This window comes from Hordeum vulgare, chromosome 2H (assembly GCF_904849725.1).
Source record: "Hordeum vulgare subsp. vulgare chromosome 2H, MorexV3_pseudomolecules_assembly, whole genome shotgun sequence".
NCBI classification, from domain to species: domain Eukaryota; kingdom Viridiplantae; phylum Streptophyta; class Magnoliopsida; order Poales; family Poaceae; genus Hordeum; species Hordeum vulgare.
Genome location: NC_058519.1, coordinates 635,983,347 through 636,001,219, shown reverse-complemented (window position 1 = coordinate 636,001,219; position 17,873 = coordinate 635,983,347). Strand labels below are relative to the sequence as shown.

At 42.7% G+C, this 17,873-nt stretch overlaps 2 protein-coding genes across 2 annotated transcripts; one reads left to right on the top strand and one right to left on the bottom strand.

Moving 5' to 3' along the window:
• Positions 1–5,845: 5,845 nt before the first annotated feature.
• Positions 5,846–12,159, top strand: LOC123428154 (crossover junction endonuclease EME1-like). Its single transcript, XM_045112322.1, has 11 exons — positions 5,846–6,794; positions 7,567–7,715; positions 7,817–7,882; positions 7,981–8,134; positions 8,258–8,364; positions 9,041–9,216; positions 9,653–9,716; positions 9,789–9,907; positions 10,882–10,971; positions 11,517–11,631; positions 11,729–12,159. Exons 1-11 carry the CDS (start codon positions 5,882–5,884, stop codon positions 11,879–11,881), a joined length of 2,106 nt encoding a protein of 701 aa, XP_044968257.1. The 5' UTR covers positions 5,846–5,881; the 3' UTR covers positions 11,882–12,159.
• A 4,276-nt stretch (positions 12,160–16,435) lies between these two features.
• LOC123431044 lies at positions 16,436–17,668 on the bottom strand. Its single transcript, XM_045114859.1, has 2 exons — positions 17,073–17,668; positions 16,436–16,970 (listed from the first exon to the last, which is right to left on the bottom strand). Exons 1-2 carry the CDS (start codon positions 17,572–17,574, stop codon positions 16,549–16,551), a joined length of 924 nt encoding a protein of 307 aa, XP_044970794.1. The 5' UTR covers positions 17,575–17,668; the 3' UTR covers positions 16,436–16,548.
• Between the last annotated feature and the right edge of the window lie 205 nt (positions 17,669–17,873).

Sequence of the window (17,873 nt, the reverse complement as noted above, 5' to 3'; positions counted from 1 at the left end):
CTAGACTTTGAGCCCGTCGGGCTCACCGGGTCGGGCTCGGGCCTAGAAAAATCTGATTTTACGCCTAAGCCTGGTCGGGTTGACGGTTTTTGGGCTTGGGCCCAGAAGCTAGGGCCGACGATCGGGTCGGGCCGGGCTCGGGCCTGCGTTTTGTACCACGGTTTTTTTTTACCCGGCCCGGCCCGACCCGAGTTTTGTCGAGGTATACTCTCAGCGAAAAAGAAAATTGGAGGGAGGGACAAACGTTGCCCTCAACATTTGCATATGGTTTGATGCTCTCTAAAATGAAAGTCAAGTTATTTTTCTGCAAGTGCAAAGAATTTGTACGTGATGTAAATTGACTGTGACCCCTTAAATGGAATTATGTTGAGCCTCCTTTCGCTCAAGAAAAGAAGGAAGGGATAAAAGTGACCCTACATTTTGTTTTCTTCTTCTTTCATAGGAGTATATATCTACTATTTATTTCATTTTATTATTTTTGTGGGAAATCCTTTTATCCTTTTAAAGTATTATATGGAAAAGTTGTGTCATTTGGAATTTGAAGACTTGAATGCATTTGTGGCCTATGCGAAATGTAATATGACTCTGTTTGGATACTCTAACTCGGTTAAAGGTTAGAGTTAAATTCTAAGCCTGGACTAACTCTAGACTAACTCTAACAAAAAATGTGTTTGGATGGCAGGGTTAGATTGTCAATAAATGTACATTTTTCAATCATTTGACTCCTTTAACCAGGATTTGGTGTGGTGGAGGTAGATGGAAAAGTAACTTTTTTTGAACCCCACCTAACTCAAACCAAATAAGCATCTCTTGGGTGGTTAGTTCTTTTGGGTGAGTTAGATGCATCTAACCAACTCTAACCCTCCTGTTTAAATGTTTTGGGATTAGTTTAATCTAATCTAACCAACTCTAATTTCAACTCATGGATCCAAACAGGGCTTATGACCCATGCAAGATTGTGATCCCTTAAATGCCACGTTTTTAGATCGATGTCTATTTGGAAGTTCTAGCTTACAATTCATAGTTTCAAGAACCTCCAGCTTTCAAGATACCTCAAACTGAAACCCGGTGAGACGGGAATACTTTTTGGTTTTGTTTTGCATGGTGGACTCTCGTTGTCCCAGGAGATGAAAATTCAAACCGAAGAGCGCGTCGTGGCCAAGAAGCCTGATGTTTAAAACTCACAATGATAGACTCCCTTCATTTCTAAATATAAGTTTTTTTTAAAAATTCACTACGAAACTATATATGAAGTAAAATAAATGAATCTATACTCTAAAATATATCTATATACATCGGTATGTAGACCCCTAATAAAATCTTTAAAATAATTTATATTTAGGAACAAAAGGAGTACAAAATACCTCATTCATTGAAATTTTTAAGTTGCCCCAACCGGGTAAGGCGAAGTGCCAAATGACAATCCAGTTAATTTGAGAGGCCAAAACACCAATGTCTCTCCAATATCCACCGTACACAAGGTACGTATCTGCCTACTAATATCGTCATCATTTGAATGTCCATGACCAAAATAAAATAAAATAAACAATGCGTTGTGAGTGCACTGCACAAGAAACAACGGCTAAAATGGCCAAACTACCATCTCGTGCAATGCATCCATTTAGGCCGCGATTGGAATGAGTGTAATCAAATACAGACGCATTTATTTTACACCTGTATTTTTTCGATCACTAGTATATTTCTAGATGAAAACAAAACAGTAGGTAGAGATCTGTATTTTTTTTACAGGGTTATTTGAAACGAAAACGGCAATCCAAGCAAGGCTTTACCCTTTGCGGCAAATAGGAGAGCAACCCTTGAAGTATTTCTTTGGCGAGTTGGCCAAATATGTTTTACATTTATGTTCATTTCTGGGTTTTGTTTTACATTTATAAAGTTCCCTCTGTTTTTTTATTTACATTTTATCATGTATTTTTATTATTTCTATCCCTTTTATTTTTTAATATATATGTATATATATATATATTAAAAATACATAAACAATTAAATGCATGAATATTGTTTTTCCATGTGCATGAATAGTACTTCTATGGTACGTGAAAGTTATAATTATTAGCATTTATATTTTTCAGTTATTTATTATTTACACTAATATCTATCATTTGTTTAAATATATGAATACTTTTTTAGCACGTCACATGTCATGATTTCTTTTTCAAATATATGAAAATCTTTTTTGGTTACACGTGGGCATTTATTTTTTGTATATAGTTGTTGGGACACGTATTTTTCCATCATTAAACTTGATTTATAGGAGATTTCTTCAGGATTTATAGGAGATACATTAGCAAACATGTCCATGCGTTGTAACTGGAAATTGTTTTTTAATCTTAGCCATTATTTTTATTTTTATTCAATTTTGATTCTGATTTGACATATTGTCATATTGATGCGTGCACCTACGACCAACGCCGTCCGCCGCCCGTAGCCTACTGTTCCCCGACCGTCCCAGCCTACGCCGCTCGCCCGCTCGGCCCAGGCCTGGCTCGGCCGCTCAACTTGGCGCCCCCTCGCCCGCTCCACTTGCCCGGCCGCTCTGCGCGGCGCCCCCTCACCTGCTCCACTCGCCAAGCCGCTAGCTCCACCCGCCGCCCGCCACCCCCTCGCCAGGGTGCTTCGCCCCGCGCCTGCTCCAGCCGGCGCCCGCACAAGCCTCCCCTGGTCCAGCATGCTCCCAGAAGCAGAGAAATTAGGTTTAGTGTGCACAAAATATGAGTCTTTGTCTAAATTTTAGTTGTCTTGTTGTGATTTCTCTAAGATGGGGCGATGACTATTATGAAGACTGGGTTGAGGAATAAGATGGGTAACAAGTGGTTGAATCATTCCATGGTGTGCAATATTGAGCGAGAAATATTTGCAAATATTGATGATGATGCTATTTTATATCGCTTTCAATCCTATAGATGTCGCAAAGGAACTCTACCTCGTCGTATTAGTAAGTTTTCAACTTTGTAAAATATTAATTGTTTTATTTGATGTTTATGCCTTCTCTTATGAAATTTTGCTTCAGATTTCTCTAAGGTGTTGACTCTTCTTCCAATGTCGATCAATATATGGAAGGCACTACTGAAGCAAGCCATTGATTTGGTACTCTTTTTTATCATGTATTGTTTGTAGTTTTTGTCATATTTTTATGTATTTTGTTATATCTATAAGCATTTAAATTCTAAATCTCTTGTCCAATGGAGCCACATTTGAGATATCTATAAGATTTTCTCTCGCGACAATTTTTTTCTTGGGCCCGGGGCTTGTTCCAATCATGGATCCGCCACTGACTATTGATGCGTGCACCTATGACCACACTCACAGGACGTCTGGATAGTCCTTTTGACACTAAGGAGGCCGGTCTATAAATAAACTTTATTTAAGAAAGCTTATATGTATCACTGTCGCATGCAACACATGAAACACAATTTAAGATCGTATTTATTAGTTCAATATTGTCGTTCATAAATATCACACAAATAGTTCGGACATTTTCAAAATAAACCATCATGTACTTATGATGTTCATAAATTTATAAGTGTGTATACCTGCACAAAATTGTTTATGTACCCACTACAAAAAAATATGTAGTCCAATGGTAAGCACGCACGTGAATTTCATCAAGAGAAGGTATGTACATAGGGTCCTAAACCACGAAACATGTAGAAAGAGAAAACCTGATGAAAATATAGCATGACCAAGGATTATATTTTTTCCTTCGCTCGCTCCGTGCTAGTCAACGCCGGTACAAAATAAAGACAGATCGTGCACCATTGATTAACATTGCACCCAAAATTGCATTTTAAAAATAATGAACATGTAAAATAACATTGTATTCAAATTCTACCTATTTTTTAATCAATTTTCATATATAACATGTTAAAATTGAGTTACGATTTAAGAGATTTGGTTATTTAAAAATATACATTTATTTTAATAGACTGCGAGGTGATTAACGCAGATACCAGGAGTTTTATGTATAACAAAAAATAAACGGTTCACTATGACTTAAAGATGTACCGTGGGTTACTTAGCTTAAAATGCAGGGTTATTTGTGTAAAACATGAAAAAAAAGGTTCGTTCTGGCTTTAAAAAGGATCATGGGTTGATTATTACAAAAATGCCGGTACGGCTAAAAGCAATTTGTGTTTTATTATTAGGTAAAGATATAGGGAAAGAAGTTTTACTAAAAATAGTAGCACACGCAATCCTAGTATTTGCAATGTCATTGTTGTTGATCCCTAAGGGTGTATGTAATAAAAATGTTGGACATTCTTGCAACCTTTTGGTGGGGAGATGATGAAGAGAGGAAAAAGATGCATTGTTTCGCTTGGTGAAAGTTGTGTGCGCCAAAGACATTGGGAGGTGTGGGCTTTTGTGATCTTGACTCATTTAATTTGGCAATGCTTGCTAAACAATGTTGGAGGCTCATCTCATGTCCAGATTCTCTATGTGCGGAAGTGTTGCGAGTCAAGTACTACCTCGATGGAAATTTACTTCAGGCAGGACCAAAAAAGGGATCTTCATTCACTTGGCAAAACATCGTGGCTGGAATTCAAACATTCAAACGAGGCTACATATGGAGGATTGGTGATAGAATGGATGTGAATATTTGACCTTGGGTCCCAGGGAGTCCAGATAGAAGAGTGGTTACACCAAGAGGCCAAGTTGTCTTAACAAAAGTTAATGAACTCATAGATCCAATGAATGGACAGTGGGACGACATACTAATCAAAGGAATAATGTGACCTATTGATGCAGCAAGAATTCTCCAAATACCGCTTAATCTGTCAGCTTTCAATGATTTTATTGCTTGGCACCCCTCTAGGACAGGGATCTTTTCGGTTAAGTCAGCATACCAGGTAGCATGGAACCACAAATTTAGAGCAAACTTGTTACAATCTAGAACATCAGCAATCAATCCAGTGTGGAAGTCGCTCTCCGAGCTTTCGATTCCACCAAAGGTACACATCTTTTGGTGGAGGAGTTTGCGTGGGATTGTACATGTGAAATTTATCCTAGCAAATCGTCACATGGGTTCAAACGGGCAGTGTCTCGTTTGTAAACAAGGCGCCGCGGACATAAACCACCTACTGTTCTCTTGCAACATGGCAGTGCAGCTTTGGATCAAACATATCTATAACCTGATTAATGCAGCTGATCAACCTCATCTTTCGGGTTAAAAGCTGCTTGAAATACTGATTCGTGGAGACAACACAAACATGCCGGGGACGCCATCTGTTGGGACTCATGAAGTAATTGCGATAACCTGCTGGTACTACTCATGATGACCTGCTGAGTACCTATGATGGTTAAGGAGACAGTTTACTCATGAGGGGATCACACACCACCTCGTGCGAAGTGCCATATCTATTCTGGCAATCACTGCGAATACATCAAACTGTATGAAAAAACAGTTGTCCGAACCTGAAGCAAAGTGAACTAAACCGGAGATAAGAGCAGTCAAGCTAAATGTGAACGCTGCATTTTCTGCTAACGAGGAAGATGGGGATACAACGACTGTCATGCGCGATCACCAAGGTAAATTTTTAGCAGCCCAATGCTAATTTGTACCTCATACAGCCGGTGTTAGTAATACGGAGGCAATGGCAATGGGGATGTAATGTGGTAGAAGCAAGGTCAGGCCGCGTGAAAAAAAGGTAGAGATAGAGGCTATTAGAAGTTTCCCCCCCAAAAAATGGAGATAGTATTAGAAAGTAAAAGGTGTGCCGGTTGATGGGCCGCGCGAAATGCAGCCCATGTGGAACACCTTCACTTCAGCAGCCGACGCGGCTTTCCCGTTGCGGCACCCAAATCTCAAAACCGAAGCCCTCGTCTCCGGCAGAAATCCTCGATTCCCCACCCCACCCCCGAAATGAGTCCGATGGAGGACGCCGTAGGCGACAGCGCCATGGCGCCGACCATGGACTCGCGGGTCTCCGCCGTCCGCATCGCCGTCGTCGAGCTCGACGACGACGACGACGACACGGCCGCCTCCACCCCCGCCCCGCGCTCCCGCGCCTCCCGGGGCCTCCTCGACGCGTCCTCCTCCTCCCCGGCCTTCCCAAAGCGGCGGCTGCCGATGTCCCCCATCTGCATCGACGACGACACCCCTCCTCCCCCGCCGAAGCGGCGGGAGCCCGGATCCGTCGCGCCCGGGACTCCCCCGTCGTTCGTCCCGTGCTCGCTCGCCCCCCGCCCCCGCGCCGCCGCTACCGGTTCTTTCTTTCCGAGCCCGTTCCGCGCTGCTGCTGCCTTGCAGATCCCTGGGTCGGCCGCCCTCGGATCTATCGACCTGGACATTGTTGTCCTGGAGACGCCGGGCTACACCCCCGTGCGCCTGGTCGGGGCCTCCCCGGGGTTCGTCCCGTGCTCGCTCAGCCCTCGCTCCGCCGGCGACGATGCTCCCCGGACGCCCGATTCGGTTCTCCGGCGCAATATTGACTTTGACGATGCTGCTGATATGGGGATACCTGGCTCGGCTTCCCCCGGCTCTGCCGACCCTGACATTGTTGTCCTGGAGACCCCGGGGTTCACCACCTCGCCCCAGGCCGGGCCTTCCAGCTTCCCAATCGGGACTCCCCCGTCGTTCGTTCCGTGCTCACTCGCCCCACAATCCCGTGGTGCTGCTGTTCCTGATGCGCCTGTTCTACCGCGCTCGTTCGACTTTGATGCTGCTGATTTGGGGATCCCTGGGCCGGCTTTCCCCGGATCTACCAGCCCCAACGCCGAGACAAGTTTCTTCACCAACCCGCAGGTGGATGTGGCAGGCCCCTCCACTTTTCGAGGTTTCTCTTCTGCTGCCCCCTGCAAATACATTCTTTGTTGAAATTCTTAACTAGCAGTAGGCTTGTAGCTGCCTTTTCTTTTAGGCTCGAGAGCTGAACAATGAATATCTTGCCCAGAAGTGAGCAATGTGTACACTGGCTTCATTTATGAAATTTGCTCCATAGCAAGAAGATAGATGAGAATTAGTTTTGGTCATGCTTAGGTTGCAATGCATTTAGCTCTCCTTACGTTTGTGTCAAGCGAGGTGAAGTAGGTGTTGTTTCTAAAAAAGATTGACAAGATAGGTGTCGTTTTGCAGTTTTAGATGATTTGTTACTTGGTATTTGTTTTAGCATCTGTTGTAGATGCAGGCCAAGTAGGTGCAGATAACTTCTTTACCACTCAAGTTCATCACAGCTACTATTTTGGATAACACTTTTACTGTATATTCAGCCTGAACTAATATATTGTTTATGTTAGATTTCTTCAGAAATGAGCTTTTATAACATGAAAATCAAGAATTTCAGCTCTTGCGTCTTAGAGAGGTTTAGTTTTATATTCTCCGTTTCTTATGTGGAGGCGTCCTATGCCACCCCATTAATTACTACTCCCTCCGTCCCAAAATAACCGTCTTGACTTTGTACTAGCTCTAATACAAAGTTGTACTAAGCTTAAGACAGTTATTTTGAGACGGAGGGAGTATTTACTAGACGGGGGCATGTTCTGTACACATTATAACTTGGATTCACTTAGGTAGGAGTAACTGAGTAACTTTAGTTTGTACCTTTTCAGGAGCTTCTTCCCCTATATCTTTGGACAGTGATGATGAGATGGATGACTTTGGATACAAAGAGCCATTGGGCAATTTTATTTTACCCCGTGAAGAGTCCATGCAGGAAGAGCAGAAAAACGACAACACAGAAGAAGGAAACACAAAGCAGGTCTGGCTGAGTAGCAAAGCCTGACAATAAACAAACCTCTCATCAATTCAAGTTTCACAATAGATGCAACTTCAGCGATAAACCTCTCTTTCATTATATAGGAAAGGAGGCGACTAATAAAGGAAGGGAAAGCGAAAATGGTTGAAGAAAAGAAACGACAGAGGGAGGTCTGTCTCATTAAGCATTTTATAAAAGAAATGTTTACTGTGGTGCATGATAGAGAATAGAGAATACAGAAGATAAGAAGGTGCTGTTTACTTTGCAGGAAAATAAGCTGATGAAAGAAGCTATTAAAGCTCAAAAGGCAGAGCAGAAGAAATATGCAAAAGAAAAAGACGAATGGGAATCAGGAAAACATGCTTTAAAATCTATTGTCGCTGAGATCGACTCAACAATTATTGAAACTGGCTCAGTTGGAGGTATTTTAAAATTTAAACCCCAGCCAGTTAATTAGTTGCATCAAATTATCAATTTAGTCTCAGTTATCGTGATTTTCTCTCTGTCTTTCTTTATTGCTGAGGTATTTGGACCTTTGCGAACAGGTACTCTTCTAACAAGGTTTGCGGAGAAGGGCCTTAAGTATCGAGTTCAGGCTAACCCAATCAAGGGATCAATTTTGTGGAAGATGGAGGTTCCTCCAATTGGCCAGGTGCTTGTTGGTCATAGCTATAGCTGTCATTCATATTAGCGATGAATGCTTCTTCTCTCTTGGTTTAGCCTTTAGAAATTGTAGTCCTCCATTTTTCGTCCGAAATTCTTCTGTTCCAAAGGGGCCCTTACTAGATTGCATTCAACTATATTTTTTTATGTGGGACAACTTGAACTCCTGGAAACAACGATGATAAAAAGGGAACTATTGATTAAACAACTTCTTTGGAGCAGTCCTAATGCTAGTGTTCTGTCACCAAACCCTTCAAAATAAACTCCCTGATGAGGGAAAAGTCTGGTTAGCTTATCAATAGAGGTGCTACACTGTTAGGATTTTCGAATGTTATATAGTATTAGTACCATATCATAATATAAAGGAAATATCTATATACATTCCAAGCCATGGAGAAGTAGGATGTAAGTTAAAGCACTTTCCCGATGTTTCATTTTTGTTAAGCTTCCAGAATAAATTTTTTATCTTTATGACTCAAGGTTACTGTAAAATATAGATCCAAGGCATCGTGACGTACAAAATTCAGCACATTTAGTCTAGTACCACGTCATGAGTATCCTTATGTGGCATATCTTTCTGCATAACCAGCACTATGGCTTTGTGTGCAGGACCCAGCTTCAGTGGCAGAAGTGCCATATATCCTAATTGACATTATTGTGTGCAGGACCCAGCTTCAGTGGCAGAAGTGCCATATATTCTATTTGTGCTTCAAGCTGAGGAATTCTGTGATCTTATCAGCAGTGGGTTTTTCTGGAATCATGTTCGCCTTGTTCAGGAGCGCTATCCAACTTTCACTGTTTGCTACGTCACTAATAAATTGATGAACTACATAAACAAACGGTTGGTTGTTCAAAGTCCGAATTACCATGTTCTGCCGTTTTCTTTATGTCTTGAGTTCATTGTCTCCGTCTAAAGCCCCTTTTGTTCTTTGCATATTAATGCTAAGTAGCTGCCAACATATTTATAACTTTGGTATGCTAGTTTTTTTACTCTTCATTGTCGTTCACCTAAACTGTGCCCAGTGCAGAGTTTCTGACTGCTGTTACATGCCACTCACTGCTACATTGTAATGTCATTGTCCTCTTGTCCTATTTATTGTGTAAGCCATGACCAGCACTCAACCCTGGGAACATTATGCGAGAAATTTTTACTTGCATGGTAGTTCTGCATAATATTTTTAAAATTTCCTGTAATGTTATAACTTGTAAGTAATAGGAAATGTTTCTTCTTTTGCTATTGAAGTTGCTAATGCCCTTCCCTTTTTCTGGCATGTTAGCGAGCGAGCTCAGTATAAGAATCCATCCAATTTTAAAAGCTGGAAACGCCCAGCAGTGGAAGAGGTATGTTTTTAACTTAAAAAAAAAATCTGAAGTTCCCAGTTTTAGAATGTGTAATGGATTTTTTTTCTTCAGGTTTTATGCAAATTGGCAACACACTATGTTAAAGTTCACTCAAGGCAATGCGCAGATGAAGCTGAAGTAGCCGAGCATGTTGTTGGCTTGACATCTAGTCTTGCAAATTGCAGATTCAGGTAAGTTGGATTTGTTTGATCAGAATAACTCCACCAATGCTCTGTACTTTCTTTTTGTCAGTTTTTTTTCTGGTTCTACTCCCCTGTATGTCAGTTGCTCTGTGCAGTCAGTGCTATTCAGACAATTTTACTGAATTCTGACTGATGTATAACAGTAGCTTATAGCATTGGTCATTGGTATAGGAAGCAAAAGTACTCCCTCAGTTCACATATAAAAGACCTCATAGAAATCTGAGCTCAACTTTGACCATGAATTTGACTTATAAAATATGAGTCATATACTACAAAATTATACTCCCTCCGTCCCAAAATAAGTGTCTTAAACTTAATACAACTTTGTACTAGCTCTAGTACAAAGTTGAGACAGTTATTTTGGGACGGAGGGAGTATCATTTTGCTTTTGAATACGAATCCGCTGATATAAATTTTATGTCATTTTATTGCTCAAAATTAGTCAAATTTCAATGCGCCCTTTCATATGTGGACGCAGGATGTATGAATTTCATATAAGCTATTTTTCTTATAAAACTGATTTGCATGATTATGCTAGATGGATATACCTGATTTGACTACAGCACATCAAGTTCAGTTCACATGTTACTTTTCTAGTGCGCACCTATTAGTCTTGCACTCTGTCTTTCACGCTCATCAAACCAGGGGAAAATGTGCCAAGGTTCCTATATACGCTGAAATCACAGCTCTAATATTGTAAACTTACTGTAGAAAGGCAAAAACAACAACAGTATCACGAACCTCTGTTCCTCTTCCATTATGGTGCTGATGTTTTATGTACCCGCAAGGCCAACTTGCCAGCCGAGCCAGGCTTGGTCCTTAATGACCATTATTATAAATGTTGCACATATTCAATGATGTTATTTTCTATTTTGATGCTTGTTTGCTGCACAAATTTAGTTTTTTGAATTTGGAAGCAGCTCCATATTTCATTAACACTTTCTTCATGGACTGCCGTGCAGGAAACCACTGTCATGGCTATCTGTGCATGCTAACGGTGCAGTGATTCCTAAAAATTTCATTGACAAAGATCTGGCTAAGAAGGATACTTGGTAAGTTGTGCTTAGAACATATACAAAATTAGATTTCTTGCATATATTGTAATTTGCACATTTCCAGTATTTGCCTTCTGCGGAACTGAATTTCCATTAGTCGTTAGACTAAACAGTTTTGCTTGTTCCTACACCACCGAGATTCCTTCTCTGCTATCTAGCCTAGTCTGTTTCGGTACCTTGGTTCTAAACTCTATCAGTATTATGCTGTAGTTCTTCCCATCAAAATTTGCAAGTTGAATTCTATGAAATAAAGGAAAACCAAATTATATATCTGGTCGAGTTTGGCTTCAACTTGTACATTTAAAGCCAGTCTTGGACCTCTTGCTCCCTACTGGATTGCAATGTCACAGCTGCTATTTACACAGAAATGTTGGCCATGCTGATGGCAATTCTATATTATGTTGTTTCTAGTCAAGCCATTCAATTTTAGCATCCAACTAGGCATCCATGCATAGAACAATGTTTTTTTAAATTCCAACGTTGAGACCGGAGTTACATGTCCTTTATCCCATCTAACTCTTCAGATAAATTATTTGTGGCAGGATGAAGGCTCTAATAGCGATCCCAAAGGTCCAGCCACGGTTTGCCCTCGCCATCTGGAAGAAGTACAGCACCATGAAATCTCTTCTGAATGTGTATATGGATTCCACCAAAACTGTGAGTGCTGCCCTTTTACCACTCTTGAAAGTATAGCCAGCCGGACAGGTTCGTCCTCGTGCCCTCTCAAGTCTTACTTAACCTGTGCATGCACCAGGTTCGCGAGAAGGAGCTTCTGCTGCAGGACCTGAAGTGCGAGGACCGCGTAGGTGAGGAAAGTCGAAGGCTGGGGCCAGTATGCTCTAGAAGGGTTTACAGGACTCTCATGGCAGAAGACGGAGCAGCCGAAGCGGAAGCTGGTGCTGAGTAGTAACGCTAACGGTAGACCTGCATGCAGGCGATCCTTTTGGATCTGCTAGCTACTTAGTGCATATGTATTGGGTGTTGTACCACCAAGCTAAAACTAAAACTCCACGCAGCTAGTATTGTAATGAAGCCATTACGTACTAGCTGTGTTGCACAGTGGCTCTTGTTATGTTCCGAGAGACTTGTATGAAAGCGGGACCAGAATGATCATATGCTTATTAGGGGATTGATGTATGGAATGTTGTGCAGTATATATACAGTATGTATGCAAGTTGTGTTGTATATTGTGTGGTTGAATGACATTGTCGACTAGAGTCAGGAGCTCTCGCAGTAATTATTTAACCAAATGTTTAGTCCTTTTTGATCTGCAGGTATAGGAAAAGACATGATTCAAATGCCATGCTCGTTTTGAGTTTATTTGATGGGAGCGCCTGGAGCTCTGAGAAACAATTAGGTCTCATTCACCACACGTCATCGGTATTGCGTTTAGTCTGTTGTCGTTCGCGCTTTGTCAACCTCGTGGTATGTTGTTGTTGCTATGCGTCGTATTAACCCGGCCCAGAAGATTCAGAGTGTACTCGCGTCCACCTGGCCCAATAAATCACGAGCGCGTCCACCTGGCCAGTAAATTACGAGAAGGCAAAAGAAAAAGCAAATCTTGTGTATTTGTGTTCTTGGACACAAAGAATGAGAAAAAAGATAAAATAAAATAAATAAAATGAGAATAAATTACATTTGTCTATGGCATGCACAAATTGTGACTAGTAGAAAAAAAAAACAGGGCCAACACCAGTTGTGTGAGTGTCCATTACAATTGTGTATGGATGTATCACGTGTAACTTGCGCACATACAACTTGTAGGGTGACATAAAAAGATGAAAAATAAAAAATGAACTATAAATACTTGCAGTTGCGCACCGACTATAAATACTTGCAGTTGCGCACTGACTATGAATACTTGTAATTGCGTTTTGACTTTGAATATTTACAGTTACGATTAGATTTTGAATACTTACAATTGTGACCCGACTTTGAATACTTGCAGTTGCGGCCTGACTTCGAATACTTGCAATTGCGACCTGACTTTGAATATTTGCAGTTGCGATTAGACTTTGAATACTTGCAATTGCGACCCGACTTTGAATACTTGCAGTTGCGGCCCGACTTCGAATACTTGCAATTGCGACCTGACTTTGAATATTTGCAGTTGCGATTAGACTTTGAATACTTGCAATTGCGACCCGACTTTGAATACTTGCAGTTGCGGCCCGACTTCGAATACTTGCAATTGCGACCTGACTTTGAATATTTGCAGTTGCGATTAGACTTTGAATACTTGCAATTGCGACCCGACTTTGAATACTTGCAGTTGCGGCCCGACTTCAAATACTTGCAATTGCGACCTGACTTTGAATATTTGCAGTTGCGATTAGACTTTGAATACTTGCAATTGCGACCCGACTTTGAATACTTGCAGTTGCGGCCCGACTTCAAATACTTGCAATTGCGACCTGACTTTGAATATTTGCAGTTGTGATTAGATTTTGAATACTTGCAATTGCGACCCGACTTTGAATACTTGCAGTTGCGGTCCGACTTCGAATACTTGCAATTGCGACCTGACTTTGAATATTTGCAGTTGCGATTAGACTTTGAATACTTGCAATTGCGACCCGACTTTGAGTACTTGCAGTTGCGGCCCGACTTCAAATACTTGCAATTGTGACCTGACTTTGAATATTTGCAGTTGCAATTAGACTTTGAATACTTGCAATTGCGACTCGACTTTGAATACTTGCAGTTGCGGCCCGACTTCAAATACTTGCAATTGCGACCTGACTTTGAATATTTGCAGTTGCGATTAGACTTGGAATACTTGCAATTGCGACCCGACTTTGAGTACTTGCAGTTGCGGCCCGACTTCAAATACTTGCAATTGCGACCTGACTTTGAATATTTGCAGTTGTGATTAGATTTTGAATACTTGCAATTGCGACCCGACTTTGAATACTTGTAGTTGCGGCCCGACTTCGAATACTTGCAATTGCGACCTGACTTTGAATATTTGCAGTTGCGACCACATTTCAAATCTTACAGTTACGACCCGACTTTAAATATTAATGTCATTAATATATAAAATGAATCACTAAAATATATAAAAAATGTTACTAATAAGTGCCATGTACATGCCCAACATGGCCGTGCGAGCATGTCCTCACCCGCGCAAGCATATGGATAATAATATGAATAAACGAAAATACAAATGAGAGAAATAAATAAATAGTAACACAAAAATAAAATGATAAAAATATTTAAAATTAACCAAATTTCATCTTATTAGAAATCAGTTAGAAGAGTGTCTACATATACTCTCCCCTCAAAAGAACAGAAAGAGAAAACAGTGAAAATAAATTGAAAAAAAGAACTTTAGAAAGTGTAAAAAGGATAATAGAAAAAATAGAAAAATGAAAACAACAAAGGCACAAAGAAAAGGGTCACCTCTTGCAATTATCTATCCCATGCACCCCAATAACCATGGAAAAAAAAGGAACATACAAAGCATTGAAAACAAGCCCGGAACAAGCCCAACAAACACAACGTGAGATAGAAAAGCACTGTAAAAGTACGAGTCTTAGCACAGTAATCAAACGGCTGTGCTCGTGAGTGAGACCAAACTAAATCTCAGCTAGCTGAGTTTTAGCAATCCCGTTGTTTGATTGCATCGTAGAAGAAACCACATGATTTAGGAAACGGGAGGAGGAGGAATATAGGGAGGTTAGGAGGAGCAGGGGACTATTGTTTGATGAGAAGTCCTACGCGAAAGAGACAGAAAGAGTATCAAAGTGGCGCGACAGGGAACACGTCCAATGATGTAACGAAACATCGAATGGTCTAAGCCCGGCTAGTTCAGCGGCTCCGCCGTCCCTCTCGGCGGCCGGCCCGATCGCGGAGAGCGAGCGACAGAGGACGCTTCACTGGTCGAAGACAGGACGGAACGGGCGAACGGCATGGCACGGAAGAGGTCTGGTTTCCTGGCTTGCTGTTGATAAATCGCGATTGTGGAAGTAAGTGGTGAGCAGTGCTACTCGGGTAGCCCAGCTCATCGTACACACGTACGGTAGACCTGCTAGCTTGTGGACGTAGCGTGCCGCGGTGGAGCGGAGCAGTGCGTCCCGTATGTGGCTTCCTTCAAGCCAAAGGCTGGGACGACGTGTGCTAATAACTCTGCGCTGTGGCACTGCACGTTGCGCGCTAGAGATCCATCCAAGTTGATAGAGACTGGGCCACACAGAATCTACTAAGATGGTTCCCTTAATATTTCTTTTTCCCTTTTCTTTTTCGTGATAATGGGACTTTTGATGACGGTAACGCTTCAATTGCGGCTTCTGCTATTCATTTGTTTTCGGACAATTTGTGATGACATTTTACCGGAGCTCCTACGAGGAGCCCGGTCCGATGAAGTACAAGTGTTGCCCATTATGTTTGTTGAGTGGTGGCACACTATGGAACCATCAAGATTGACTGGTCGTCGGGGCCGGGCATTTGGGTTCTTTGATGCTGCGAGAGTAGGTCTATATTTTCGTTTGTGGAGAAGTACCGACCCTCCCTCGTAAGACCTTGCTGCTCCTTTTTTTTTAATGAATTGAGCCAAATCTTTTGCCTTCGTTTTGAAATAAGATTGATGTGGATGCTAGCTATGTAATGGAGGAAGCTTTTGCGAGCACCAATGTTGCGGCTAGAGATCACTAGGGAGAAGCTTTGTTGTCTTCATGGGAATTCCACCCCATTTGCTCGGGTGTGGACGAAATGATGCTTTGCTTCAGGCCTCTTTAGTGTGTCCTTGTGCCGTCGTTGCCTTGTACAAAGGCAGTCATCATGGAGACTTAATGTGTTTTCCTAGTCAGGTTAACTTTTGCCGGTTTGAAGAGACAACCCTTAGGTGTCTTGAGCCTTATATTTCCCAATGTACCATACTATGAAGAAGGTGAATCGCGTTGCGAATGATGGTTTGCTTGAGAGAAAATGCTAAAAAGACTTATATTTAGAAACAGAGGGAGTATATGACAAATTTTGTAACTAATGAACGAATGATGTGTTGAAAATATTAACACCTTTTTAATTTGGCAAATATGGTATGCACTTTATACCGATACCTAGACATACTATCACGTACTTCCGCAAAAAAAAAAAAAAACTTCCGCAAAAAAAGACATACTATCACGTACAGTACATAGAACCGAGATAGAGCAGGGGAGAAGGAGGAGGACCGCGTGTGTACAAGTCCTCTTTCCAAGCTTTTAATGGCAAGTGATAAAGCAACCTTTATAAAGGGGTAAAATTCCCACCACTTCTCGTACACTCATATGGATCATAAAGATTAATCAGAAATTATTTTCTTGTATGAGCTTGAACCCATCTATAATCCAACATGATTTTCTTTTAGTCAATAAAATTTTTAGCAAGATCCTTTTTCCATTCAATCATATAGAGTTTTTTTTTAGGGTCAATCATATAGAGTTAAGTCACTTGAAGACCGGTTAGAAAATCTGTTAAGTGTCTTGAAAACCGGTTAGAAAATATTTATTTACAGCAACATTAGCAAAGTACTAGTCTTAAAGAATCAGAAGACCAGCATCAACCCATATAATGACAAATGAGATATCCACAACATCAGCAGTTCGGTAGCAACCAACACAGCTTCACGTCGAAGGCATTGGCGTCTTCATGGTGGACCATCTTCATCACCATCAGCTCCACCACCACCTCCTCCGTCAGCGCTTCCAGCACTGCAACCGCTAGCTCGGCACCGACGTCCCACCGCCCCAGCCGGGCATCCCCCCTCTCGCCGGGCATGTCCAATGGTACGAGGTCGTGCCCCTTGGCCTCAAACATCTCCTCCAAATGTGCAGCAGTGCTGCTAGCACGGTCAGTTCTCGTGAGAGTCGGTGCGGGGTACGCCGTCGGCGTCGTCGTCGGTTCTGAAGTCTCCGTGAGGGCATCGTCGGACTTGCTGCTATCTATGGCAACCTTCCGCTGGAGCAATGCGGGCTTGCGTGCCGCCTCCAGGAGCTCGCTGAAGACAACGACGGCCTCTGCGATGGTCGCAAGTATCAGTGCGTGAGCTCGGTACGACAGTGCATGATCGACGAGCAATGGCGCGGAGGAAGAGATATGGGGGCTGTGTGCTTGCTTACTCTCGGCGTACGCCCGCGGCGGCTTCTCGAATGTCCGGCGCTCCAAGACGGACACAGGGCTCAGCTGCTTTAACGAGTCGTCGTCGTCGTAGCTTCCTCCCTCGTCGTCCACTGCTTCAGCCGTGTGCGCCTCGACGGCGTTCTTTATTTTGCTCGCCGCCTTCTCGCCTTTGACGGAGCACGGGCCAATGGCGGCCGACCGCAGCCTCTTCTTTCTTTTCGTGGATGCAGGCGCCGCCGGGCTGCGGAGGAGCTTGGACAGGAGGCCGCGCGCCGTCGTTCTCTTGCTGGCCGTCACCCGCCTCGGCGCCGGGGAGGTGTCTCTGCTCCTCGGCCAGCAGGTTAATGAGGCAACACCGCAGCCTCCGGCTGCGTCCAGGGTGGTGAGGGAGCAGCCCTTCTCGAGGAGGTAGAGGTGAAGGGAGAACGGCTCTTGCTGCTCCTCCAGGAGCTCCGACAGACGGCGGCTGCTGCCGGACGACGATGGTGAGGGGGCGGCCATGGGCTCGGGTGATCTGGTGGTTTGGTGGAGTGGACAGGGCAGGGCCGGATGGCAGAGACGTATGTGGAAGGCAGGAGAGTTTATAAAAAAAGACGCGAGGGAAGGGAAGATGGTGTGTGACGGTGGGAGAGGAGACACATCACAACTTTCTTTCAAGTAGTTGCACGAAAGAGGTCTACAAAGAGGGTGACTCACATGAATCCTAAAATGCAAGGGTTATATACACTAGCAAAGGTGCCCGTACGATTGCAACGGTAGAAGAAAAAAAATCATCCTTCCTATACACACATGACGACATC

What these genes read in the sequence shown, in the direction of transcription:
- LOC123428154 (XM_045112322.1), top strand. Translation starts at nt 5,882, where the DNA reads ATGAGTCCGATGGAGGACGCCGTAGGCGACAGCGCCATGGCGCCGACC. An exon ending in AAAAGAAACGACAGAGGGAG is followed by an intron (nt 7,883 to 7,980) that starts GTCTGTCTCATT and finishes TTTACTTTGCAG; the next exon opens with GAAAATAAGCTGATGAAAGA. An exon ending in AGGTTCCTCCAATTGGCCAG is followed by an intron (nt 8,365 to 9,040) that starts GTGCTTGTTGGT and finishes TATTGTGTGCAG; the next exon opens with GACCCAGCTTCAGTGGCAGA.
- LOC123431044 (XM_045114859.1), bottom strand. Translation starts at nt 17,574, where the DNA reads ATGGCCGCCCCCTCACCATCGTCGTCCGGCAGCAGCCGCCGTCTGTCG. An exon ending in GCCGCGGGCGTACGCCGAGA is followed by an intron (nt 16,971 to 17,072) that starts GTAAGCAAGCAC and finishes CGACCATCGCAG; the next exon opens with AGGCCGTCGTTGTCTTCAGC.